Below are 27,125 nucleotides of genomic sequence, written 5' to 3' on the forward strand. Positions count from 1 at the left end.
CCTCTTACCAATTTATATGTACTTTTATATACTTATGCTTTCTGCAAAGATCTGTTATACTCTTTTTTCTTGACTCAAAAGAGCCTGATCAAGTAATTTCTTTTCTTTTTGTCATTGATTCAATACGTCTAATGACTGAGTGGTGCTTTGCACATTTAGATAATTTCTAAACTGTTAACTTATTTAAGGTTAAAAATATATTGAATAATGTTGTAATTCCAGTCGCATTTTGTTAAACAGGCTTTTATGCTGCTTTGTTTTGTAATCCCCTTTTTTTGCATCTCTAATTCCATGAAACAATATGGTAGTTACTGTAAAAGAACAGCTGTCTTTAAGTTTTTACAAAGGTTTGCCCACTGAGAAAGCTGTGTGAGCATATGTGCTCCACTGTTACTAAGAGATATGTTTAAGTATATTCTGTTTTAGGGGTGAACATATGTGCCCAGGCCTGGGCCACAGGTGTGAGAGAAAAATCAAATCAAAAAGTCTTGGGCTGCTTTGGCTACAATACCCTACTACAAGGGAAGTGTTGATCCAACCCAAAACTACATTCTTTTAGTGAAAAACACCATGTTATTGACTGTTAGACCCCACAGTGTGTCAGCTAAAAACAGCTCACGCGCGCGCGCACACACACACACACACACACACACAACGTATCGGCAGGCATATTGGTGCAGTTTCGCCCTCTCCCCTCCTCGCCCCCATCTCTTCCCTCCACATGAACACCAATAACGTCACGCCTACTGTTTGGGTAATATGATGTCTTCTCGCGACATTTCGGTCGCAATGAAAAAAATAGGTCCCATCGATGACATCTCGCGAGTCTTCCTCCCGTTGAAGCCCACCCTTCAGTGATGCCGACTGCAGTGTGTATAATATCAGCGAGGGCAGGTCCGGGATTATAGGAGAAGCTGCGACGAGGTCGACAACAGCATCCTGCCCCGAACAGCACGCAGCACGCAGGCGGGCGGAGTTTGGTCCGGTGGCCGAGCGAGTCAGAGTAACCGAGGCTATTTCGGATTCACTGTCGCCGAAGAGGAAGGAGGAGAGAGGTTGAACGGTTCAAGTTTGTAGCCTCATGTTCCGAAGCAGCTAACGAGCTATCCGTCACTACTGCCGCTCAACGTCTGCTGTGCGCCTCCGAGCCGAGCGGCAAGCAGCGTGTTCCTGCTGGAAATACGAATACAGCCGTGTGTTTCTTCCGGGGATTCTTCACTTCCCCCACCGAGTCTGTGGGTTAAAACTTAATTTTTCTACCGTGTTTTCTCGTTCATCGTTGTTTTTGTGCCATGTCAGCGCCGTCCTCTACAGCCTCCGCTCCGGCAGACAGCGCCGCGACAGAATATGACTTTCTCGCCCCGGATGCGGGGCTGAGGCCGCCCGGTCCGACGCCCAGCCAGAGCCGCTTCCAGGTGGACCTTGTGGCTGAGGCAGCGGCCGCCACCGAAGATAAATCCCCAAGTTCGGACGCCTCCACCACTGTCCCATCCAGCGATAAGGCCACTCCCAGCGGTCCTTCGGAGGCTCCGGCTGCTGAGCCTGGTGCCGGCGGAGAGGAAGCCAAAGGCCGGTTTCGGGTGGTGAACTTCGCGGATCCGAGCGGATCGGGGAGCGCGGCCTCTCCAGAGGCAGCGCCGGCTGATGGGTTGCAGAACGGGGACACGGTGATGAGCGAGACCAGCTTGCACTCATCTACAGGGGGCCAGCATCATTATCACTATGACACACACACCAACACCTATTATCTGAGGACTTTTGGCCACAACACCATCGATGCCGTGCCCAACATCGATTTTTATCGGCAGACCGCGGCGCCGCTGGGGGAGAAACTCACCCGACCCACCCTGTCGGAGCTGCACGACGAGCTAGACAAGGTAAGCCACCACACATAGCAGACAGCACATGTTTGACAAAGGCATGACCCCGCGGTGGCTTTATCGTTTAGTTAACGGGATTATAACGGTTAATAACGGCCTATAACGTTAATAAACCTTGGTAATAACAAGCAATGCACACCCTGACTTTCAGTGGACGATCAAACCAAGTTCTCACACCTTCAATTCATCCCTAAATACTACAGGGCGGATGATTTCACCAGCTCATGTGTTGCGCATGGGTACTAACAGTGTGTGCACATGTACACACACAAACAACAGGCACTCCGCCTTGACCGCATCCTCTAGGCCACAGAGCCCGGCAGGCAGAAGCTGTCTGTCAGAGGGGCGGTTTAGGTGTGCATCTGCTGGTTTTATGTTGCTCTGTTGTTCTGTTGACTTTAACAGCAAAAACTTTTTTGGAAGAAACACATCAGCTGGAGCCGTCTGGAATCGCTCAGTTGATTGTCCTATGAATAGTAGCTACCCTGGGAGTGAAAGCTTCAGCTTCTGTTCGATGTTTTTTCTTTCTTGAAATGTTGCACATAAATCGCTCACTTCGGTACACTGTATGGCCAGCAGTATAGAGATACCTGAACATTAGGCCACTCTTATAAATTATAGTTTGACAAGTGATGCCAGCCACAGGGGTGTTAGTTAACCCTTGTGAAACTTAGAGCAACATCACCTTTCTTGTGCTGCTTTCAGACGCCTTTCACAAGTAATTGAACCGTAGAACCCTGAGCGAATTGGTGTGATTTCTTTTAAAAACATGGGAAAAGAAGCAAAGAGCAACTTTGTAAGAAATATCCCATAACTTGCAAGAACCTAGAAGAAAATTATGTTTAAAAAGCTAGGAAAAAAATTCATTTAGCCACATTAGTCAGTTGCAGCTCCAAGTGGGTCTGGCTCACAGTTTGCAGTCTGGCTGATCCGAAGGTGTTGGATGTGGTTAAGGTCAGAGCTCCGTGCAGGTCAAAGTGTTTCTCCGTAGAGCTGGCTTTGTGCAGGGGGGTGTTATTGTAAAACATGAACTGTTGCCACAAAGCTCAAAACACTGCTGTCAAAAATATTATTGTATGCTGAGCTTTAAGTTTTCTCTTCAGTGGAACAAGGGTGCTAAGTTACAACACTCCTGGATAAAAGTAATGTATATGCTAAACTGGCCTGGGCGTCAGCATACTTTTCGCCATTTCGTGCGAGTGGCTAATTATGACTCTTCTTCCTCCAAAAAGCCTCAAACAAAGAGTTGTTTTAAAGTGGTCAAAAGTAAGGGAATTGATAAGATGTATGGTTATATACATGTACATGTTTCCGATAGCAATATTTAATTCTGTAGCCAATATCTGCGGATACAGATGAAGTGCTGATGTTATCATGCATCCCTAATTTTAGACAGTTTTGCATTCATGAGCTTCAATTATGTGCCATCATGCAAGTGACTGAAGTCCTGCTGGAGTCAGTGCAGTGAAGTGGAGTGTGTTTGTCTGACCCTGAGTCGCCTGGAATTGTCAAGGTTACATTTTGATAAAACTTCAAAGTGACAGTTGGCAGCAGCAGCCTGGCTAATGCATCATAGCCCTTCTGAATTTGCACTGCCTACTCACTCTATTCCAAAGCCTGAACTGTAAACATCTCAGATATGAACAGAAGACATTCATGAAATGCAGCACGTAAGCTGCACTGCCCTTTTTTTAAACTTTATATCCCCAAGAGCTTTTTCTAAATTAGAAATACGGATCTTTGATGCAGCTCAAACTGATGATTATCATGGATGATAAAAACAATCTGGATAACAGCATGGATCAGAGGGGCATTGTGGACGGAGCTGCTGGACTGTACACTTTTCAGTGGCTGTTAATGAATTGAGTTACGATGAAAGAACGCTGATCTCTGTTTCAGAAGTTTTCAGAGAGCAATGAATCATTTTGTAGTTTAAGCAGCATAGCGTTGGATGCAGGCAAAAACTACACTACTCTATCACGTAGGCATGAATTCCTTTGAATAATACCAGTATTTAGTTATAAAATGGTAAAAATCTTTGATCTCACTCTCTGTCCCTCTCACTTCCTCTCTCTCTGTCTCTCTTCCAGTCCCTCTCCCTTCCCCTCTTTTCTCACATGGAGCATAGGGCAATGTGTGTGTATGTATAGCATTGAAATTGCAGCTTCTGTGATTCAAAAATTGTGTTCTATTCAAAAGCAGTGTTGGTTTGTGTGCAACTGATCGTTTATCATTAAAACTGATAAAAAATGGTCATAATCATAATCTTGTTAACTCCTTCTTTAATCAGATGGTTCCTGATCTTATATAAAAAACTTTGACAATTTTAGAGTGTATTGTATTTAGGTGAAGTCCTGGTACACCATCTTGTGTTTAAACAACATTTAACATTTCATAATTTGGGCTTTTTTGTAGTTTTTGTGAGAACGTGTTATTATTTCTGAAAGTTTGGCATGGAAGCATGGAAAAGTACTGTTTTAACACCACAACGCCTGCCCCTCATTGTATGGTTGTACTTCATATATGAAGAGATGGAATGGAGGATTGGTCATGGTGGCTCTATGATGAGTTTGCCTTAGCATTAGAACTATGCAGTAAAGACTGGCTCTTTGAAACTTCAGAAGATTTTGCATTTTTATTTGTCATATTTATGAGTCTTTTCAGGATGTTGTGATATTGCACTTTAATGCAATTTCAGCCAATCCCAGTGAATTCTGCATGACCTCACAATTTTGTCCAATCACCACATATTTATCTTAAATTTGACTATTTAAAATAGGTAAAATTTCATTTAATTGTAAAGCTGTGCCCAGCATATTGATTTGCTGAGCGGCAAATAAGATGCCTTTTGGTGATTGAAAAATGTGATTAATGATTTCATATAGGTCTCATAATATACACAAAATGAACATTTTTGAAATAATGTTTAACCTTATAAATCAAATTATGCTCAATTTGGATAATTTTATGAGTGTTTTCTTCCCTTTACACTTGTCAACATGTCAGTGTAAACTTCCATTTAAAATCCTGGGGTAATATCCCTTGTCTAACTGCAGAATGACATGCATTGCAAAAGCTGCTGCTGTTGAGTAACTTCCTGATGGCACATCTTCATGCCATTATTAGTTAGATAATTATAACATATGAATAAAATATTGGACGAGAAGTCAGGTTAAGTGGTCATAAAAATGGAACGGTGCTCCATTAGTTGTCAGTTGAAAAGTTGCATTAAAGTGCTAACGGCCTCTTGCAAAAGTGAAGTAAAGACCACGACAGCACTCGTGACTGTGTGTGTTGTGTCTCATTTTATTTTTGCAAAGGTGACAAATGTCTCTATCTGGTATTTGACCCTGCTTTGTACAAGTTTTGGGGATTTGACTTAACATAGGAAGTAATAAAATCTATAAGACAATTTATTATCAACATGTCATTGGTGCTGTTTTCTGTCCAGAGGTAAGCGCTTGTTCCCAGAGCAGCTGTGGCTCAGGAGGTAAAGCGTGTTGTCCAATAACTGGAAGCTTGGCAGTTTGATCCCTGGCTCCACCAGTCACCACGTTGAAGTATGGCTGTGCCATTGGTGTGTTAGTCCATGTGAATGGTCAACAGAGCAGTAGGTGGCACCTTGTACGGTCGCCTCAGCCACCAGTGTGTGTGAATGTTTGTGACATTCATACACACGTTTGTGTAAATGGCTGAACTGAGTAATCAGAAGATGAGAAAAGCAGTATGAGTCTATTTTCATTCACTATTGACAGAATGTTGAGGTGATGTAGAAAAGCCATGATGAGCCTTTTGTCCAGGCTTCATGTCAACGCAAGAATGGATTTTTGTAAGTACATCATGAGCAGCGTATATAGTTCTCAGGAAAGTGGCGGTGATTCCACTGACCTTGCTGTAAGGTTTATCAAATGCATGAGCTGAAATATCAGGCTGTTCAAGAGAAGGCCATCATGTGGAATGCCATGTTAACATTTCAGAGTCAGATAAAATGGTTAGGACAGAAACAGCAGCACAGAGGCTACATCTCTTCAAAATGTGGCTGCAAAATAAATGATATGCTAGTTATCACAGTGTAATGTGAAATACAGCATTATGTTAGTATTAAACCAAAAATCAGCCAAGGAGCCAAGTGCAAAAAGAATTTCCACACCGTCTTCGGTCCTTATAGTGTAAAAATACTTGCACAGTGGGGAGTCAGGTCACTACAGCACAGTAAAAGTAACTTTATTTTGAGCCCGACTGAAACATCAGCTTAAATTTCATATGTTGCATTCTGTCACTGTATTATTGACATAATTACAGATCCATCAGAGTCACTGTATATATTTGCAGATATTGCATTTAAATGGAATAAGTTGAAGGCCCAATTTTTATTCATATTTTACCCCCGTTTTTTATTAACTGCATCAGCATTTTGTTATAGTTTTATTTAGAATACTAAAAATCTGTTTTGATATGGAGTATACTGTTATACAGTTGCATTCGCTGAGATTTCATAACTGTATTAGTCAATATAGTGATTTTAAACCATGATACAATAACTGTGGGCTCCATGTTGTTTTGTCACCAAGCACTTGTGTTGTGGCAAAATGACTCTCAAATATCAGCCATTATTGGGTTGGTTTAAGTAGTGCCATACATGCAATGCAATTTGACCACTTAGCCTATTAATATATACAGGATGTGATTCAACCTCCAATGGATTATGCATGTTGTTGCTGTATTAAGAGGAAAGCACATGCAACACTAGTGCGTAAGTGGTTCTTGTTATAAAGTTTATTCAGTTATCAAGAACTGAAAATGTTTTCTGGTACTCACTGCGTCACTTTATCCAGATAACGGAGAAAGACTGCTTCCTGGAAAACAGATACACACATCTTGACACGTCTAGGTCAAGCACAACATCAGCTTCCTACATAGCTTAGTATAAACTGTAATGTAATTTCCATGGCCATGATTAAGTCAAATCTCTAATCCAACACTGTACATGGGATGCAAAAAGCAGGGCTCAGTTAACAGTTTCTTGCTTTCTGATGTTAACTTAAAATTTATGGTTTAATAGGTTGATTGAAGCCTGGTTGTCCAAGAAATGGTAGTCAATTTGGGCATGTTTTTTGTTGTTTACATTCCTATTCTATACCTATTCCTATACATTCATTTTTTGTGAGTATAATCAAATATGGAAGTAACTTAGGATGGCCAAATCTAACACATATAGATGCAGAAAATTTTGAATTTGAAAATAACAACCCAACTCAAGCCTAAAGATTTGTGCAACAGGATGCCCCTAACCTGATTGAACCTGATCAGTTCCAGGCTTCAGGAAGGTTTGGGGGTTTGGGCTGGTTTTTGGAATTACATGATTTGGTTTTAAAGTAAATGAAAAATGGCAAAAAGCAATCTCCCTTTCTCTGAAGCAGCTGATGAGCTGTTCCAAGTAGTTTGCGATGACAAGCTGGTCTCATTTTCTCAAGGTTGTAAAAGAGGGCTGCTATTGTGATCCTGAGTGAATATATTGAGTCTTCATGGCAAGTATGTTGTACAGTATCAGGTGTTGAGTGTGTTTCATCACTACTAAATTACTGCTGCTAGCAGATATGCTGATTAACTGGCAGGATTTAATTAGCTGCGGAGATTGGCTCTCATTCATAGAGGCAGCACTGTTTGGCTCAATATCTGGGAAATAGTTACTGGACTTTGAAATTTGGGGGGGTTTGTGCTTATTTGAAGGTCATGTTGACCCTGATGTTTCCACAGTACCCTCTCTAACATTGAAGAGTTTTCCCTCTTTGTAATGCATGCCCAGACTGAAATGTGGAATGGAAATTCCACTGTAGCAACTGACTGTTGCCAATGGACTTTTCACAACAATCAATGAGTCATTCATTGGACATTCAGGGCAGTTAAAGAGAGCAAGTGCTGCTGCTGTTTTCCCATGCCTGCCGAACATGTCAGGTTCTTCACGCAACCTGAGAGGCCAGACATGGTGAGCTTGACAAATAGATGGATAGGTGTATTTGGTGGGATAGGACATTACAAGCAGGGACAGGCAGGTGTGTCTTCCTGTCCTGCTGGATTGGGCCCCTGATTAGTCTGCAGCCACAACAGCAGCAGTGTGCTGTAGGTCAGTATTGGCGAATCAGAACGGGAACAGTGACAGGGCAGATTTATTCAGTTGGGAGCGGCCAAGCATAAACGGGTTGAGCTTAAATATTGATGGCACCCTCAGTGCTGCTCCAGTGTAGCAGCTCCATAGTGTCTGTAAAGGCAGTTGTAGCATGCCCTTTACTCTTAGAGTAATTAAAGTTGGGCCAACTGCTCTCACTGCAAAGCAATCCCAAAAAGAAAGACAGACTTATCAAAGCGTCCGAAAGAGAGTTTGGCTGCAGCAGCATACTTCTATAAAAAATATTTTCAAGTTTCAATTATAGAGACAAAATGTTTAATGTTGTCCCGACCCAATGTTGATGTGAGTAAGAAATAATGTTCCCACTCCTCAGGTCGCTGTAAAGGCTCAATTTTGAGCTGAAAAAATCCCTTTAGCATTGTTGACTATATTAATACTGTTAGCTCTGTTACCTCTGTTAACGGTGTTGCTTTACTTACCAGGATGAGCTCCCCCCCTTCCCCCTGGTTGTACTCTGTCCCCTGTCACATTGTTTGCTGCACATATTGTACGCAGAAACAGGAAGCAAAGGACGCCCCGGGCTTCTGCCGTGGCCTTTGACAGGAGAGAGAGTCCTTTTGTCTCAGCATCAGCCATGGCTGATGGCCTTACAGCTGTTGTAACACACACGCACACAAGCTGTTTGGCAGCAGCTCATAAACCACTGTGTTGGTGAGTGTGTACAGTTTTTGTCTGCCAAGGACCTGGCCGTCTTATCCCCACATCCAAGTGCGTCACATGGAGCTTGATGTCAGAAATAGCACAACAACCCCACCCACTTCCTGAGACTATTTGTACCAGCGTACATGTACAGTTATTAAACTGGGACTTTGTTCTTCCCCTTACCTTAAGTACAGGTGCAGTCATGCAGATACCAGTGCAAAGCTTGAATGTTAATATATCCAGGAAAATGTGCAACATTCAGAAGTCCTTCAGAGACTGGCACAATAAGCACATCACAGTTGTGCTATGCTTTAGAAAGAATGAAGAAGAATACCAATTTATCACAACTTTGGTCTCTGCCAAAATTCTGGCCATTACCAGTGGTTATGCTAACATTGTACTCACTATAGTAGATGAGATTTCTTTGTTTTTAAAAATTGTGACCCCGATATGTACATAGTGAGTGGACATTAGCAGAGTTTTGTATATGGTTCTCCAAAGCAGGAGCTGAGTGTTTTGGTTCATTTTGTGCTACAGTTTGGCAAATAGGGATGGTGATCGAAACCTGGTTTTATCTAGGACCTGGTTCCACTTTTTTCAAAACCCGAAAATCAATAATGTTTGAGCTTATTGATGCTGCAATCGGATCCGGTGGATCCTATAACGTAGCATTACATCTTGAGTTGAATAACATCATTTAAATCCAATCACTGGCCCACATACATCAATTGCACATCAAATTAAACCTCAATGCAGTACCTTTGGGTTGAAAAAAACTACCTAAACACTGTCAGGTGCTGCCTCGGCGGAGCCGGCACAGTCTTTATCATTATTGACTCACAGCAGCAGTGGGATGCAAACCCAAACTTTGTAGCAAATCCCGTTAGTTACAAATTTTAATCCAATGTTGAAATTCAAGTTGAAATCGGCAGGATAAGAGCTAGTTGGCTAAATAAACGAGGTTCCATAAGGTTTCATTGTGATGCGCTTAAGGTCGACTCAGTAAAATGATTATTAGGCAAGGGTGAATAAAATGTCATCATGATGTGTTCAGATGTAACATCAAGAAAAAGAAAAGTTTTTGGCGAGAAAATTGAGTAATACAGTTGTTTGGTGAGAAATATTAATATCAATAAAAATAATGATCTCCATCCCTATTAGCAATAGGACCAATACATCAGTTACTGACCATGGGCTCAATCTATGGCTGATGGATGTTTGACTTAATGAAATCAACTAGATGTTGATGCCTTTTGCTGGTGCCTTTTTTATTTCTTCACCTTGTAGTTCTTGTAACTTGTTGGTGGTTAAGAGTGTGGCTCAGTGCCTAGAGAGACTAGAGTATTCTAGAGACAGGAACAACATATCTTCTAAGCGCTAAAAATATTTTTCGAGAGTCTTCTACCATTTGACCCATAGGCACATCATAATTAAAATGGTAGTTATGTCCAGATAAGAAATGCTGCTGCTTTGTTGGAACCTGGAAAGCTTTGCTGATGAAAGAGGATTAGTTGACTCGAGGAATGCAGCCGCATTGTGTAAGAGCATGCAAATTTGGAAAAATACTGCACACCGTTTGGCGCAGGCCCCAGTGTCCGAAATGCTTAAAGTGACTTGTGTCCTGTTCAGCCAGTGTGTTTGTCGCAGTGAAAACAGATCACCTCCTTTCAGATGTACATCAGTTTGCAAACACTGTGGCTGTATTGACTAAACTAGATGAGCTAGGCCTAACAGCAATGGGTGCCTGCTGGCCTGAGGCCAATAAAAATACACGCTCAAGAGCTTACTGTCCCTAATGGACTAGTGCTGAAAAATGAATAAAAACTAAGAACATATGTAGCCTGTTTTTTTAGCCTACATAAAGTCACTTGTAACCCAGAAAAACCAATTTCTGGTTTATCCTTGTAAGCAAACATTCTGCTGCTGTTTGTGTTGGTTTTTTTCACGTAAGTTTAAATTATTTTTTAGCTTTAAAAAGGGGCTTTGACATCATGATTAATTCAAACTTCCAGACTCTCTCTATTCTCTCCTCTGCTTTCTCTGAAATCTTTTCCCTGAACACAGCTGTGATGACCTTCATAATCACATTGCTATTGCTACCGGTGCTATTATGAGCTTTTACAACTGATCCTGTAATGAGAGAATAGGAGGTTTTTTGACCAAGTGGGAAGGTGATATAGATTTGGAGGTGAATACTTCTATCAGTGGGAGGTCTTAACTGTTTCTTTGATGAGTTCCTTATTAAATCATAATTTTACCAATGTCAAACCACATCTCACTGAGGTAAAGTACCCTGTTTGTTTATAGACAGCATGTAACATTTGAGAGCCTTTGTTTCGTTGTTGTTTTTGTTAAATGGACACAAACATGTTTTGTAAAAAAAGTTTTTGTTCCTCAACGTAAGGCACTAAAAAAAGTCTTGAATCTTGTATCAGAACAGTTCAAATGAAACCAAGTAAAAAATAATGGAAATGCAGTGAAAGACAGTTTAAGGAGCATTCTGTCCTTTGTTCAAGTTAGGCTCATTACTATCTTCTGTTTTCCTCAATTACCTGCTAAAAAAAAAATCTCTCTTAGCTCTTAATTTTTTACCCTGGCCTGAGGAGCTTTAGTCTGTAGACATCAGTTAACATCCCACTTGTGTGCAGAGCACCCATGTGCATGCTGCTTTTCACAAGGAAACAGTTGGATAAACAAGTGAAAGATGTGTAGAGGTCACTTTGATGTGACAGCCGCTCTCTCTGCTCATTGAAGCAGACTGTTCCACCAGGACGGAGCTAAAATCAACTTCCTGTGAGCGCGTATTTAGCATCATGGAAAATTGGCAGACATCCCTTATATACATGTTTACAAGCTGCCACACGTGTGTTTGTGTGTCCACATGTGCTCACATGATGTGCCCACAATCGGCTCACTTTATGTCCAGTCGCAAAAGTCATTTATCAAACCCATGCTTCTACAAAGCACATGTGATGCCAAGTTAGAGGTTATCAAGATTTTTATAATAACAATATATCAAATGACAATAATAACAAAAACATTGCAATCTACATTTAGCAATTTAGCAAAAATAAATAAAACAATGTAAAATACAAGTCACTTTTAGGAGGAGTAACAAAACAGTTATTCTTTGTTACAGTAACAAACCTCAAATCTAGCAGTTCAACAAAAAATCTTACTGTAAAATTAATGCAATTTGAATAACACTTTAACTTTTCTCTAACAGAAATAATATTAACTAGTACATTCTTTCTACATTAAAATAGTCCAGCCTTAACTGGGCCTTAAGGCATATCACTGCCTGCTGATATGAATGCTGTATTATAATAATATAAGCACATATTCCACTCATTTATGAAGTTATACAAGCTCCTGCACAGCTGACAACCCCATCCTGTAAATGCTTCAAAATGAAATGCATTGTATCAGCAACTGATGGCATTCTGTCCACAGAGACACAGTCAGATAACTTTTGTTTTGAAAGGGAACAAGAAAGTTGAGGTAAAACAAACATCTTTGTAGTTCCCTCATATCTGTGACAGATATGAGCCACTGTTTCTCTAGATGTGCTGCAGCCGACATGCAGCTCAGACGCGCCTGACAAGTGCTGCTTGGGCGAGCAGTGTGCACGCTCTAACTTGATAATATTAGCGCAGAAACAAAACGCAATATGCTTGGCACTGCTCACGCTCTCATTATGTGCGCTGTGTGAAACAGTGCAATGCGTTGAAGCACGTTATGTGAATTGAGGTATTCACGTAATCCATTACCTCGACGCGTCGCCCCAGCCCTAGTTTCTGCTCATCATTTAGCCACCAGGCCCACAAATATTCTGTTTTCTATAACTCTCACTACTCTCATGTTCAGCTGCAACAGGCAGTATTTTACACACAGTATCAGCACCGTAGCAGCAGATTCAAAAGTTTTTTTCACCAGTTACACATGTCGGTCTATAGGTTAATTGTGTTACTCTTCAGTTTACGACAGAGCGCCTCACCCAGGTCTGGTAGGAGCTAGTGTGCTAGCAAGCGGCTCATTACCATGAATAATGCTGTGCATGCTGTGCAGACAAACAGCGTTGGTGCAGAAACATTATGCTCAAGTCAAGTCAAGTCAGTTTTATTTATATAGCCCATTATCACAAAACATGGTTTGCCTCAGAGGGCTTTACAGTGTACGACATCCCTCTGCCCTTAGACCCTCACATCCCCCAAGGAAAAACTCCCCAAAAAGAACCCCTGTAACGGGGAAAAAAAAGAGGAAGAAACCTCAGGAAGAGCGGTAGAGGATAGTGAGGGATCCCTCTTCCAGGACTGACAGACGAGCAATAGATGTCGTAAATAGCAAATTAAATACAATCATGGCAAAAAAGGAAAGAGACCACGATCAAGGCGAGCGGGGGGCACAGAATCAGTACAGCCACAGCACGAGCACAACCAAAGGCAGGGTCGCGGCATCAGCACAGCTATCACCACGGTCAGGCACAGTCAAGGTTACGGCCAGGATCCAGGGAAACTAGGAAACAAGGGAGCAGGAATGCTCCCGAGAGGCAACAGGATTAGCGTAGTGCAGTTCAACAGACCCAGGCTCTGTAATCGCGAGCCCCAGGTAGTGAGAGTACCACATGGCTATCACAGAGCTAAGCTAAGCTTGCACATGGCAATGCAGTTAACAGACATGCATGATTTCTGATGGCGGCATTGAGAGAAGGAAAGGAGCTCAGCGTATCAGAGGAAGTCCCCCGGCAGGTTAAACCTATGTCAGCCTAACTATGGGCTGGTCCAGGCAGCCTGAGCCAGCCCTAAAACCTTCTGGTCGCCCTCAAGCTCGCCCTGGTGAGTAAGCAGCTTAATTGTGACCAGCTTCATTGTGAGCCATAGAACCCCCTGTAGCATTGCTGACTATAACTGTTAACATTATCATGTCACTGTTACCACCGTTAGCAGTGTGAGCACAGCTAGTGCTGCTAACATAGTTAACGATGCTTAAGGGGTTTTGCTGTCAAAATGAAACGGCTTACTCATCTGGGCGCCCTGGGGGGGAAACCGGAACAATTTCTATTACAATATTACTGTGAATACAGTAATAGGGGGCTTTTAGAGGGCCACAAGAAAATGCCCTGGTACTGGACAAACAGGCAGAGTGAGCGCAGCAGGACCAGGCTCCTGGTCTATCTTGCTCTAGCTACTGTGGCAATGCTAATAATGGCTACTTGACCTACTGCTAAGCAACACAGAGCATGAATGAAAAGGTTAAGACTCACTACCTCATGATGGTGCATCCCATTCTTCTTGGTGTGTCAGGTTTAGCTTGGCTGTGAGTGAAGATTCCATTTCAGCTGTAGGACGCATCACTAGCATCACCTGGCCAGCAGAGGACAGTGAGACTGATAGTGCAGAGGACTGATGGACCTGCTCTTGAAAATTACTTAAACACCATATACCATATATCTTATTACATGTTCATACCCTGAACATGTATGAACACACCAAAGCAACGTACAATGTGCCACCTACTACTCAGTTATAGTAAACATTTATGCACAATCACATTGACGGAAACTTGGTGCGGGACAGCGGACTGGTGGAGCCAGGGATCAAACCACCGATCTTGCGATTAGTGGATGACCTGGTCTGTCTCTGCCCAATAGGGGACCCCGTGAAGCTAGTGTTTTATAATAGTCCAGTATGTCTGTTCCATGGTCCATTACTCTATTTTATTAACCCTCAGCACTCAGAACATTTATAAACTATAAGAAGTTGCAAAGAATGAAGTAACCCTTTGAATGAACTTTGTTTTAGTGAACGGCCCCATTTCTGGTTCTGTTGATATCATCAAAATTGCATCATGGGCTCACTGTTTGGTGTTTGTTAGGTTTGATAACACCCTTGGCATGTGATCAGTCATTTCGTTACATATAAGCTCTATTAGTGATTTTTTGGCAAGCTCGGATACAATGTCATTGTAACAGATTTATTCTCGATACTTTTGGTCACAATGATCATAGCTTAAAAAAGTGATGCCTTCACATCCCTACAGTTATTTCAGAGCAAATCCCCACTTCAGATTATCAGCCTAAATCGTATACAATAGATAAATACTGATATCAATGATGAGCCCATCCCTGCTCCCAATGCCCAACACTTGCTCCATAAACTAGAACTGATCAGCGTTCCCAACACGGCCTCTCCATCTGAGTCCATTCACAGATGCTGTTACCTTGCTGAACAACAAAGCTCCTCACTGTTTGCAGGTGCCTCACTCGTCACCTCTTTCACACTCATGCCAGGATCAAATAGTAACTCGACACAATTCCAAAACAAAAATCTCTGCAGTGTCAGGCCAGGCCATTTTGGTTCCATCAACAGGCCTCAGTGGGCGGCAAGGAATCCAACTCTGGGAGAGTTTCATTGCAGTAAAAGAATAATGAACTGAGTGGTGGGAGGTTTTTCCTAACAATGGTGAGATGTCTTAGCCAGTTGTCATTTGATCGTTCCTCTCAGTCACTGATAGAGTCATGCAGGGAGGGCAGGGGACTGTCAGTCTCAAATAGGTATCTGAGAATCCGTCAGCATCAGCCTGGCTCAAAACATGTTTACTGCCACTGCCATGTAAACTAATATGTTTGGAGACAGTAGACCAATGGATGGTGCTATTCACATCTTATTAACAAATACCAAAAGTCTAACAAGCCATGCTAGCAGACCAAAGAAGCAGCAACTCTCATTTAGGGATGGCTGATAAATTGAATATGCCCCATATTTTGTGGTTAGTTCCACATAGCATTTAAAAATGACAATATCACAAACAGTGAGTATAAATTGTCAGGTCAAACTGTTAAGATGCTTCGGCATTTAAGTTCTCTCGCTCTTTCACAGACTCAAACACAAAAAAGGCTTATACATCACATACACTACCCCACCCATCCAGACCACTTTCTCTTGAACCATGAAAGAACAGGCCAAGCGTGTGTTTTTGTTTCTGCAGGGCTCCATACCGTTACTGTGTAGTTGCATTTTGTGACCACAGAGCACCAGTGCGAACTGCAAATCCCATTAAGAGAAAACAGGAGAGCTGTTAGTTGGTTTCCAGCTCACAGTGAAAAAATCATCACATTTAACAGTCTGCTAACATTTAATTGTTTATCTGAAGCTTCAGGTTCACAGCAAAACAAAAACACTTCCTGCCCGAGACACGTTGGGTGCTTCTGAATAAAAAAAAAAAATTGCAATATTATTTACTAGCCATATCGCCCAGTCCTACTCTAATTACACTTCACCAAGCCCTAAAACTCTAGCCCTCCTCAACAATGAATCAGTTATTAAAATTGTTGATAACTAATTTTCTGAACACCAATAAGTCAATGAATGGACCAAGCCTTTAAGCACTAAATTCACTATGTGTTGTTATTGCTCCTCCAGTTTCCACGGCGTGGCAGCGGTGCGATCCCAGGCCCCTGCAGTCCACATAACACAGTGTCATTGGGGCCAGATACTGAGCCTGAAACTGCTCCTGAGTGTGTAAATGATCTAATGAGGTGGCACCTTGCATGGTAGCCTAAGGCACCCGTGTATGACTATGTGTGAATAGGTGTAAGGTGCTTGTGCTGTAAAGCACTTGGAGTTGATATGGTGCTTTTACCATTTACAAATTACTAATCATCATCATCATATATGAACAATAATAGTGTGATCTTTTGTCAAGGGCAAAATAACGCGTCCCCAGACTCAATCCTGCTTGAGTGATGTCTGTTTTTCCTTGATGTGGTGTGTGGTTCAGAGGAAGACTGTCAATTGCATCATTAATTTTTTTGCAATATAACGATGCCCTTGGTGGCGACTCATGGTACAGTATGCCCTGCCGTGCTAAGCTCTCGATGCTTTGTAATTGTTGTGTAAAGCCAGCCTTTGTGTTGCTTCAGCCATGTAGATAATGTTCACTAACTCATCCTGTGTCGTCTGCACTGTTCTCTAGGCTGTGTATTCAGCAGCCACAGCTCTCAGCCACAACCAGATACACTTACTGAGTTAAAGTCAGAATGTCTGCTTGATATCTACTAGGTTGCATAGGTGGCCCTACACTACTCACCAGTAACATTTCCTCTATCTCTCTGTCCCTTCTGTTGGTCAGTTGCAGGTCAGTTGGAGGAGTTCAGGTGGCTATGTAAATGTAAGAATTTGACTGCGCCACCACTTCACGCACAGATGGCCTCAGCAGGGATAGACACAGAAGTTAAATAGTGGAGACAGATGTTCAAAAATGGAATGTAATGAGTGAATATATATATATATGTGTGTGTGTGTGTGTGTGTATGTGTGTATATATGTGTGTGTGTGTGTGTGTGTGTGTGTGTGTGTGTGTGTGTGTGTATAGAAAATATATAATCTATGACACAAAAGTGAACAATTTTAGAGCATCCCCTGAACGTCTCAAGGGAGGCTTTCAGGGGATCTGAGCTCCCCTTAGGTCCCCCTTAATTAGAACTATGCATACACACACACTTGCACTTGCTGGATACGCTCGTCGGCCAACAAGTTGAGGAACGTTTGCACCTCCTCAAGTGACCATGACGTGATCTTTCTGGTTGCCATTTTGGGAAAGAAAAAAATGATACAATACATAGCTGTTTGTGCTGCTCAGGGTATTCCGTACGTGCAGTGCATTAATGGCATTAATTAGTGGATTGGCATTAATGTAGTGGAAACGCGCCATAAGTTAAAGGTGTACTGCACTGTATATAGTGTAATAATCCAGAGTAGGGCTGCAAAAACGAATTGATAAAATTGATCATAATCAACTGTCAAATGTGTTGGCGGGACTGGTCACGTCACATGCAGACGGGAGAAGCCAGTGTTTTGAAGAGGCATGGCAGAGGCAAAGAGAATGTTTCAAATGGAAACTTTAAAATGTTGGAGCAATTCACGTCACACAAAACAAAGAAGTATATTAGCTGCCAAAATGCAAAAGTGACATGGCACAGCATGCAAGCACGACGGTTATGATGCACCATCTAAAACGAAGGTGAAAGTGAGGAGGAGGACAGCTCAACAGCAGGCTGAGTCTTGACAAAAAAATGACAGAAGTTCAGTTTTAAAGTAAGGAAAGCAAAAGCGGTCAACATTTAGTTTTTGAATTGCTTCATATTTGATTTTGTAGTTATTTATAACTTAATATTATTTTGACTGCTCAGGGATGTTCAGTCAACTGCCTGTATAAGCACTGCACTTTTTGCACTGTTGTCAATAATAATCTGTTCTTGATCAAAGTGATGGGAGACAAAAATGATTATTTTATTATTATTTCTGTTTTTATTTTTTTTAAAAAACTGATTAATCGACCGATTAATCTATTATCAAAATAATAGTTAGTTGCAGCCCTAATCCAGAGGCTTCCATGAGCGGAGGTATCAGACAGGTAAGAAATGGTGGCTACCTCAGCTTTGAAGCATATGTGTCTTTTTATTTACAAGCACTCAAATAGCTCTTTTTGCCATCTGAAAAATGGCTGCAGGCGACATGATGTACACCTTACACATTTAAGCATAAACAAAGATAGAACAGAGAAATCTCAGTTTTTGATATTATACTGTTGGCTGTAGTTCTTTTGTAATTCTTCTGAAAAGAAACACTTTGATGAGCAAAACAGCATAGACTTTGTTCTTTTTTCTTTTTCTTTTCTTTTCTTTTTTTTTTTTTTTTTACAGCAGTCCAGCTTCACCTGCTGTGTTTCAAAACGCTTTTCTTTTTGATGAATATTTGTCAACTATAGGATGTCTGCTGATCTCGAACATGATGCTGAGAAGCAAGTGTTTCCACATTTCTGAGCTTCATCGTCATTAGAGTCCTGAAGATAAATCAGTCAGAGCAAAAATGCTTCATGACTGCGTTAAAGTATGCTTTCAGTCATCTGTAGAAGAACGACAGAAAGTGTACCAGAGCAGCAGCTCATGATTCTCAGAGTATGAGGAACAGTATTGGTGTGCATTAGAGATAACAGAAAGAGACAGAGGCAGGCTGGAGCTTGCATCAAGTCTGAGCCCCCTCTACAAATCAACCAAACAGATGCTCCCTTGTTGACAGTGTTCCTAATGCCACACAAGGGCAGCAGACCTTGATTACAGTGTTGCATAATGACATCAGCAGCATGACCTGACATCACTCTTAGCTAAGAATGTGTCCCATTGGCCTGCTGTTTCACTTATTTGTGCTAGAAGCAGATTAAATTATCTTTGAATTGAAAACCTCGTGCCACATATAAGTCTGCTGGAGCTCAGTTTGCTTTTCAAACCATTTAAAGCCACAGCCATTTGAATTACTTAAATTAAATAGCTCATGTCCAAGCCTGGTTATCGTTTAGGGCTTGGTGTTGAAGCTTGGTTATTTTTGAAACTAAGTATCAAAAACAGTCTAGCACCAGTAGCTGGCATCAAAACTCTGGCTGGATTTAGAGCCTTATTTACTCGTTCCTCAATCAGGCAGCTCCTGATTGAAACCACAATTTTCAGCTGATACTCTTTCACTAACATCCTTCTCAGTTCAGTTTTAAGAACATTCTAGCTTTTATTGCTTGGGTGTAGTCCTAAAACCATTGGAAAATTAAGGTAGGCTAGTTAGAGGGTATGCATACATGGATCCATGCATCTGCATTTCAATTTCAATTTTATTTATAAAGCCGATTATCACAAAACACAGTTTGCCTCAGAGGGCTTGCTTGCTGTAGCATATGTCATCCCTCTGCCCTTAGACCCTCACATTGTCTAAGGAAAAACTCCCCCCAAAAAAACCCTGTAACAGCGGGAAAAAATAGTAGAAACCTCAGGAGGAGCAACTGAGGAGTGAACATGCAATAGATGTCTTAAATAACAATTCTATTACAATATTGACAAAGTGGAAAGAGAAAGAGAGAGAAAGAGAGAAGGGGATAGATGCACAGCAATAATGGTAACAATAGCATATCATATAACAATAGTGATAGATGTAAAATTACTAAATGCACTCTATGATAGCATGTTATGTTACATGCAAATATAGGTGTTGATAAGGGTCCCATACTTATATTAATAGTTGAGGCATGGCTCATAATAGGAATTTAAATTCAGTTCTGGATTTTACAGGGAGCCAGTGCAAAAAAGCTTAAACAGGAGAAATATGATCCCTTTTCTTGGTTCCCGTTAGTACACGTGCAGCAGTGTTCTGCACCAGTTAGAGAGACAAACTAATCAGGAGCAATTTGGGGTTCAGTATCTTGTTCAAGGATACTTTGACATGCGTCATGGACTGGAAGAGTCAGGGATCAAACCGCCAATTCCCCCAATTAGTTGGTGTGACAGCAGGAATATGAGCTGCTGTCCTATTCATGCATGTACGCCGAGCAGAGTTGTGAGTTGTGGTGTATTTAATTTGTAAAACTACAGAAGCAGAAGTACTCAAAACTACATTAATGTTGTGTGATTGATCGATTCATTGATTGAAACAGTAACAATGGTGGGAAACAGCTTTTTTTTTTTTTTTTTGCATTTTTTTGGAAACTGCTTGGTCTAATGACTACTTTACACTTAAAATTGGTAATTCTGCATGGAATAGATAAACGGAGCCGTCTGCTACTTCCCTTTTAGAGGGTCACTGATCTGCAGTGGGTTGGATGGCAAATACTTCAAGTTAAAGGATAAGAGTGTGACTCATGTAGTAAGAGCAAACTGTGTCGACATGGCACATATTTACATATTCTGTAAAGAAAAAAAAAATCTTTTACTTTCCTGCTTTGAACAGTTTGTCTGTGAAGACCGTGAACTGTGACTAAGGCAATCTTTTGGACTGATCCCAACACAGCTCCTGCCAAGAATCTTATTTTTATCCATAAAGATGTTTGTGTTTGATAACTGACATGTAGTTTGAGTCCTCTGTTTGTTCAGTTAACTTTTTTGTGATTAGTTAGTCATGAGCGTACCATCGTGCTAGGCAACAGTGTACATCCTCCTTTTGTCTTACCGTCTCCATGAGTCACCATCCCAGAGGGCTGGTATAGTGGCTAATGAAGGTACCACATGTCAACTGTAAGATATGCCCTATCCTCTCTAGCAGACATTCATGAATGTACTCAATAATCACAGTCTGGAATTATTTCGAGGACTCTCTACTAAGAAGTGTAAAATATTATACCTTTTTCAATATGCATTGCCAAGGGAACATCTGTTTTCAGTTTGTATGCTTTTTTAGGTCCTCAGAGTGATTCTCATGCTTGAATCAACTGCCTCATTAAAGTGATTCAACAACACTTGATTTGTGTTTGCTACAGGGTGTGTACAGTTTCAGTGGTCTGGTAGGAAATGGTTTACACACATAGTTTTGCTTCAGCTGTGTTTGTTGAGGGTACATTTGAATTTTTCTGATGCTGTTTCCAACATTCATTCATGTCATGCCTAATGCTGACGTGAATGCTTTTTGTGAAGTGCTAATAATGGCCAGAGATTTTTTTGTAAACAAAGATAGCTTGTTCACTTTTAACAATGCAGCTGCAGGACATCATGGTTACTTTAATGTTGACAAAATAATTTTTATATATTTTTATTTTGTATTTAATTAGTGAGTTCAGTTGTTTCCCCTTAAACGGAATAAAATACCCCTACATTGTGTTTTGACTGAAGACTTTAAAGGTTGTCACAATACTAGAATTTCGAACTCTATAACAATACCCAGAAATTACTTGATACTCAATACCATATTTGATTAAAAAAAATATCAGGAGGCATAAATAAATAAAATATTTTTAATAAAGATAAGAACAATACAAACAAGCTCATCAATGACAACAATATTTAAGTTGCCTCAGGTAGTGCAAAAATATTTACAGGATGTCTGAGGTACTGCAAAAAAAAGTAACAATGCCATGCAGATGTATTCTGCTACGTTTATGAATACTTGAATGATGTTGGAATGGGAGCTATACAAACCTCTCTAAAATCCTCATAAAGACCTGGTGTCAGTTGGCGACCCAGCCGATCTGACGGTGTCGTGGACGACAGCTAACGTCTTCAGCTGCTGGTGAGGGGAGGGGGCTGTGTGTGCCGCTGTGTGTCAATAAGGGGGGAGAAGGCACTGTTGGTGTCCATACCGTTGCATATGAGCACTGTGCCCAGTAGTAATATTTAGTATCGATTAGTATCTGAGTCTTGATTTTTTTGACAGCCTTACTCAAGACTACTGATGAATAAAACCCTTGTGAGTGTAGAGCTCCATTTTGTATTTAGGTGAAACCTGACATGGAGACGGAGAGGGATTTTGGCTCTCCACAGCCCATTTAGCTGCCATAGCCAGATGGGAGCAGTGTTGCTGAGTCACTGAGGGGACATAGGCAGGGATGTTCATCGTTGACAGATGGCCCAGGTGAAAGATGCTCCAGCCCTCCCTCCCACTGCTCAGCTCCGTACAAGCCCGCTTCTCTTGGATTATTTCTAACAGAGCCTCTCTGCTGACAGAAGTTCATTCACATTTGTTTCATGATTCCTCTCTTAGCAAAGACATTGCCCCATTCCTCTGGTTAGTTTAGATCAAAGACTGTATATAAAGATGGACAACGTGTCTTCACTTATCCCTGCTATGCTTAAGTGAAGCCAAAATATCCCAGATACAGCTGCTGCCATCTTGCGCTGGTGACAGAGCCAGTGTCTGTGCAATAGTGATCTTCATGGTGGGGTTTCCACCAAAACACCTGTCCTACCAGTCGTGAGCAGTGTCATTGAAGGTGAGTGCACAGATTGGCTCACACAGCTGTCAGTCATGGTGAAATTTTTTTTGTAGAATTAAATAACTCAATAAAACAATATTTTAACAAGTTACCGAATAACAAACTGAAAAACAATCAATTTGACAAATATCAGGGTCATAAGAACTACCTAAAATGACAGAAACCAAATCTGGGAAAATTGTATTTGGCGTGTACTTTGAGTTTTTACTTTGGCCCATGTCCCATGTACACAGCAGGTTAACATTATGTCAGAAAAAGTCAAATTATTGTTAGTCCGACTAAAATAGTACTAAATCAAATTTGGACTAACACACCTATATAAAAATCTGTTGGCAGTCGATTTACTCTTTCATGTATACGCTTCACACACATCTGAATTGGCCTAGTCATTCTGTGCATGCTCCTAATCACCACACCAGGCTTTGACTGGTACATCCAACAGCATACATTTGTAGAAGAAAGCTGGGAAAAACAAAAGAAGAAACAAAACAAAGACAAAGTTACCAAGTACCGAAGTGTAAAGTACATACAAAATGTATAGTGCAGAGAAGTCATCCATATTGTCACTATTCATAGATAAACCTTTATTGATCCCCAATGGAGAAATCCAGCTGTTGCACAGCTTACAGCACCAACAGTAAAAACAGATAAGAGCGATTAAAAATATCCATACATAATAAAAAAAGTTATTATAATAATAATGATAACAAGCACTGCAATTGATAATAAATGGATGCAAAGACAGATAAATAGATAAATAAGTTAATACATAGATATGGAGAAATTATGTACAGGCCCTCAAAGTGACTCATGCATGCAACTCTCAAAATCTCTTCGACATGCAACCCACTTGCCGCTTGCTGACTTGTTTGGTATGTGATGTAACAGGTCAACCAGAAGAAGGCAGCTGGAAGCAACTAGCTGAAAGGGGACATACTGTATCTCCACATACTGTGAAGGAGTCTGACATACCTCTGTCAATAAATCGATTCACCCCTGCTTCTTGTTAACAGGGACAAGGACAGTAGTCCTATTAAATGGCCTAATCAAGCTATAACCAGAGTTCCACTTAACTGTACATGGGAACGTACTGACTAACATGGAGGGACAGGCTTTATGGCCTATACTGCAGCCAGCCACCAGAGCACAATTTAGATTTTTTGGCTTCCCTTTTGGGGGTGCTGTCTTATTGCCCATCTTTATTGACAGTCTATGGTCAGATGCAGTAAATTCTGGAAGTCTAATGGCAAAATGTAATTTACCATGTATTTTCACCAGTCCATCAAAATAGCCATGTCCCACTTGGCCTCCTGGCTCCTCCTCTAACCTTTGGTTGGTTTTAAATATGCAGACATCTGTGTTTCCGGGCACAGCAGTCACTTCATCTTGTTACTGTTGTATCTGTCAGATTTTGGTATAAAGGTGTAGCTAGATGTGTCCAGGGACTATTACTGGAAGCTGCCACTGGTATTGTGTTTTTCTCTGTCCATTGCATCATGGTCGAAATACCATGGATGTATTATAAGGAAGTCTGGATACAGCCGTGGGGGCGGGGCCTCATTCATTCATTCCTCATTCATGAAATTTTTTTTTATTTTTTATTTTTTTATTCAACATGAACAGTGATATAGTCAATGTATACAACAGTACAAGGAATTGAGAAAACAGTCACAGCTCCAGTTAACATAAAATTACATATAGGAGGGAAAAAAAATAAATAAAATGAAATAAATAAATCAATGAAAAATTAAAATAAAAAAATATAAAATGAAGGAGATAACATTGACAAACACAAGGGGTTTAGGATACATTAACTGATGTAATCAGAGTGTACAATTTGCTTGCATGAGGATTATTTATTTGTTTAAGACACCGCTGAAATAAGGAAATTTCATTTTTAAGAGCAGGCCATGAACGGGGGGGATTTAGCGTAATGACACTTGTAAATATAGTACTTTGTAAAAATGATCAAATTATTCACCAAAAATTCATTTTTTTTCATCCTCGAGGAAAACACTAACTTGAATATCTTCAAAAGACCAGAAATCCATGTTAACAGAACTGGACGACAGAGTTATGGAGAGATTTCCACATATTTTGAACAATCTCACATTCAAAGAACAGGTGCTCTGTCGTTTCTACATTCGTTTTGCAAATATAACAATTATCTACAGATAATTTAAATCTTTTGTTGATGAATTCATTCGAGGGATAAATGTTGTTTATGGTCTTAAAATGTATTTCTTTGCATTTGGGAGGAATTGGAAATTTAAGGTATTTAGTGCGAATAGCTGATAACTTAGATTTATTATAAACTTTAAGAGTGAGTGCGCTTTTTGCTATACTTGGACAGAAGGTGTTTACTAAGTACTGCCGTAAAAAGTTTTGGTCCATATCCTCTATTTTAATTTTGTGTAGATTAGGAGTTGGTGTGTTTAGTATGTTGTTCTTTATTGAAAGAAAAAGTACTTTTGGATATTTTGTGTGACTTTCTTGTAGATCTCCAATGAGCAATTAGTGTTATATTTAGTATTAAAATCATCCAATAAAAGTATTTCTCTATTCTCATCCATTAAATGTGTAATAGACCAAATTTGTTTGCCATCCAGTCTTCCATGAACATAGATCTCCTCCTGCTCAGTATTGCTCTATTGTTCCACAGTGGGACATTATGGGGGCTGAAGTTGTGTTTGAATATCATTTTCCAATATAACAGAACCTGCTGGTGAAATTTAGAAAGTTTGATGGGTAGTTTGGATATTTCAAAATCACATACTAACAGAAAATCAATACCTCTTTTATTGAAAATAAGACGAGGTAAGGAGAACCATATTTCATCCCCATTTCTTAAAAAGGAACGGAGCCAATTAATTTTTAATATTCCATCCATAATCTCAAAATCAATCGCTTTTAAGCCACCATCCTAATAGTTCTTCACCAAGTCTCCATTTTTAATATAGTGATGTTTATTCTTCCAAATGAAATTAAAGTTTATTCTATTGATTTCTTTTATAATTCTTGGTGGGATTGCTAGAGAGTAAGCTGGATAGATTAACCTGGATAATGATTCAATTTTGGTTAACATTGTTCTACCAAACAACGTTAAGTCCCTTTGTAACCAATTGTTTAAAGTTTTTTTTACATTTATCAATAGTATTATGGATATTCTCTTTTTTACCAAAATTCCTAAATATTGTATCTTATTTTTAACAGGTATATCATACAGTGATAAGTCAGAACAGTTATGTATACTCATGAGTTCACATTTGTCCAAATTCAGAAGCAGACCTGAGGCTTTGGAAAACAGTTTAATTGTTTTTAAGGCCAATGGAATTTGTTCTTTATTTTTAAGGAAGATTGTTGTGTCATCAGCAAGCTGACTTATAATTAATTTGTGGTTGTTTATGTCTAATCCTTTAATGTTTGAATTTACAACAGATATAGCCAGTAATTCTGTGGCGACAATAAACAAAAGAGGTGAAATGCTGCATCCTTGCCTAATGCCTCTTTCTACCCTGAATCTGGAACATGTGCCTTCGGAAAGGGAAACACAGCTGTTGATATCAGTATATAACATAGCAATCATGTCAAGAAATGTGTCACCAAACCCAAAATGTTTAAATGTATTAATGATAAAAGCATGTTCAATTGAGTCAAATGCTTTGTGGAAGTCCAGAAACAACATGAAACCATCATCTTCAATTAAGTAATTATAGTCAATAAGATCCAGAACCATGCCAATTTTTAATCTAGTTGCCAAGACTTTTGTAAAGATCTTGTAGTCTGTGTTTAAAAGAGTTATAGGTCTTAGGTTGCTGGGAATTTTCTTATCTTTTCCAGGTTTTGGTATCAATTTTATTACACCTTGTTTCATTGTTTCCGTTAGTTCTTTTTGATTAATACATTCGATTAAAGATTGGAACAACAGGAGTTTTATATCTTCCCAAAAATGTTTGTAGAAATTTGCTGTTAAACCATCAGGTCCTTGTGAGCGATCAGATGCCATGTTTTTAACTGCACAATCAAATTCTGCAATTATTAACTCTTCGTCACAATCATCTTTAAAATCATCATCAATTATTGGAATCAAGTTACTGATTTTGTCAAAGAAGGCTGTGACATTTTGTTCTGAATATGAAGATTTATATAGGTTACTGTAGAAGTCAAAGACTTCTTTTTTCATACGCTTGGGATCTGTGCATTCTTCCCCATTAATTGAGAGACTACATATTGAGTTAAATTCTTGTCTACATTTTTCTAAGTTGCAAAAGTAAGCTGTATTTTTTTCTCCTTCCTCAATCCACCTGGCTCTGGACCTCACATATGCACCCTTGGCTTTATTCAAATACATCACATCCAGTCTAGATTGCAGGTTATTAATTCTTTCTCTTTCTTCCTCAGACCAATTCAACTTCCTATATGGATCCATGAGTTCCTTAACTACATTTGTTTCTTCTTTCCTTTACCATCTTTTTACCAAATGCTATTGCGTATTTTCTAACACTAAATTTGAGAAATTCCCATTTTAATATCGGTGTACTTATTGTGTTGTCCTTTTTAATATCCAAACTTAATTCTTTTATAGAGTTACAGTATTCCACATTCTTTAATAATTGAGAGTTAAATTTCCAATAATCTTTAAAATTAGTGTTTTTATCCCTTTTTTTTAGTTT

General features: G+C 40.1%; 1 protein-coding gene across 1 annotated transcript in view; it reads left to right on the forward strand.

The window, feature by feature from the left end:
* Positions 1-899: 899 nt before the first annotated feature.
* slc12a2 (solute carrier family 12 member 2) overlaps positions 900-27,125 on the forward strand; it is a 99,057-nt gene continuing 72,831 nt past the window's right edge. Inside the window, exon 1 of the mRNA XM_042509081.1 lies at positions 900-1,877. Within this exon, the coding sequence (XP_042365015.1) occupies positions 1,293-1,877 (585 nt within the window). The 5' untranslated portion in view covers positions 900-1,292. The remainder of the gene's footprint in view (positions 1,878-27,125) is intronic.

Source organism: Plectropomus leopardus, chromosome 20, assembly GCF_008729295.1.
Source record: "Plectropomus leopardus isolate mb chromosome 20, YSFRI_Pleo_2.0, whole genome shotgun sequence".
Classification (NCBI taxonomy): domain Eukaryota; kingdom Metazoa; phylum Chordata; class Actinopteri; order Perciformes; family Serranidae; genus Plectropomus; species Plectropomus leopardus.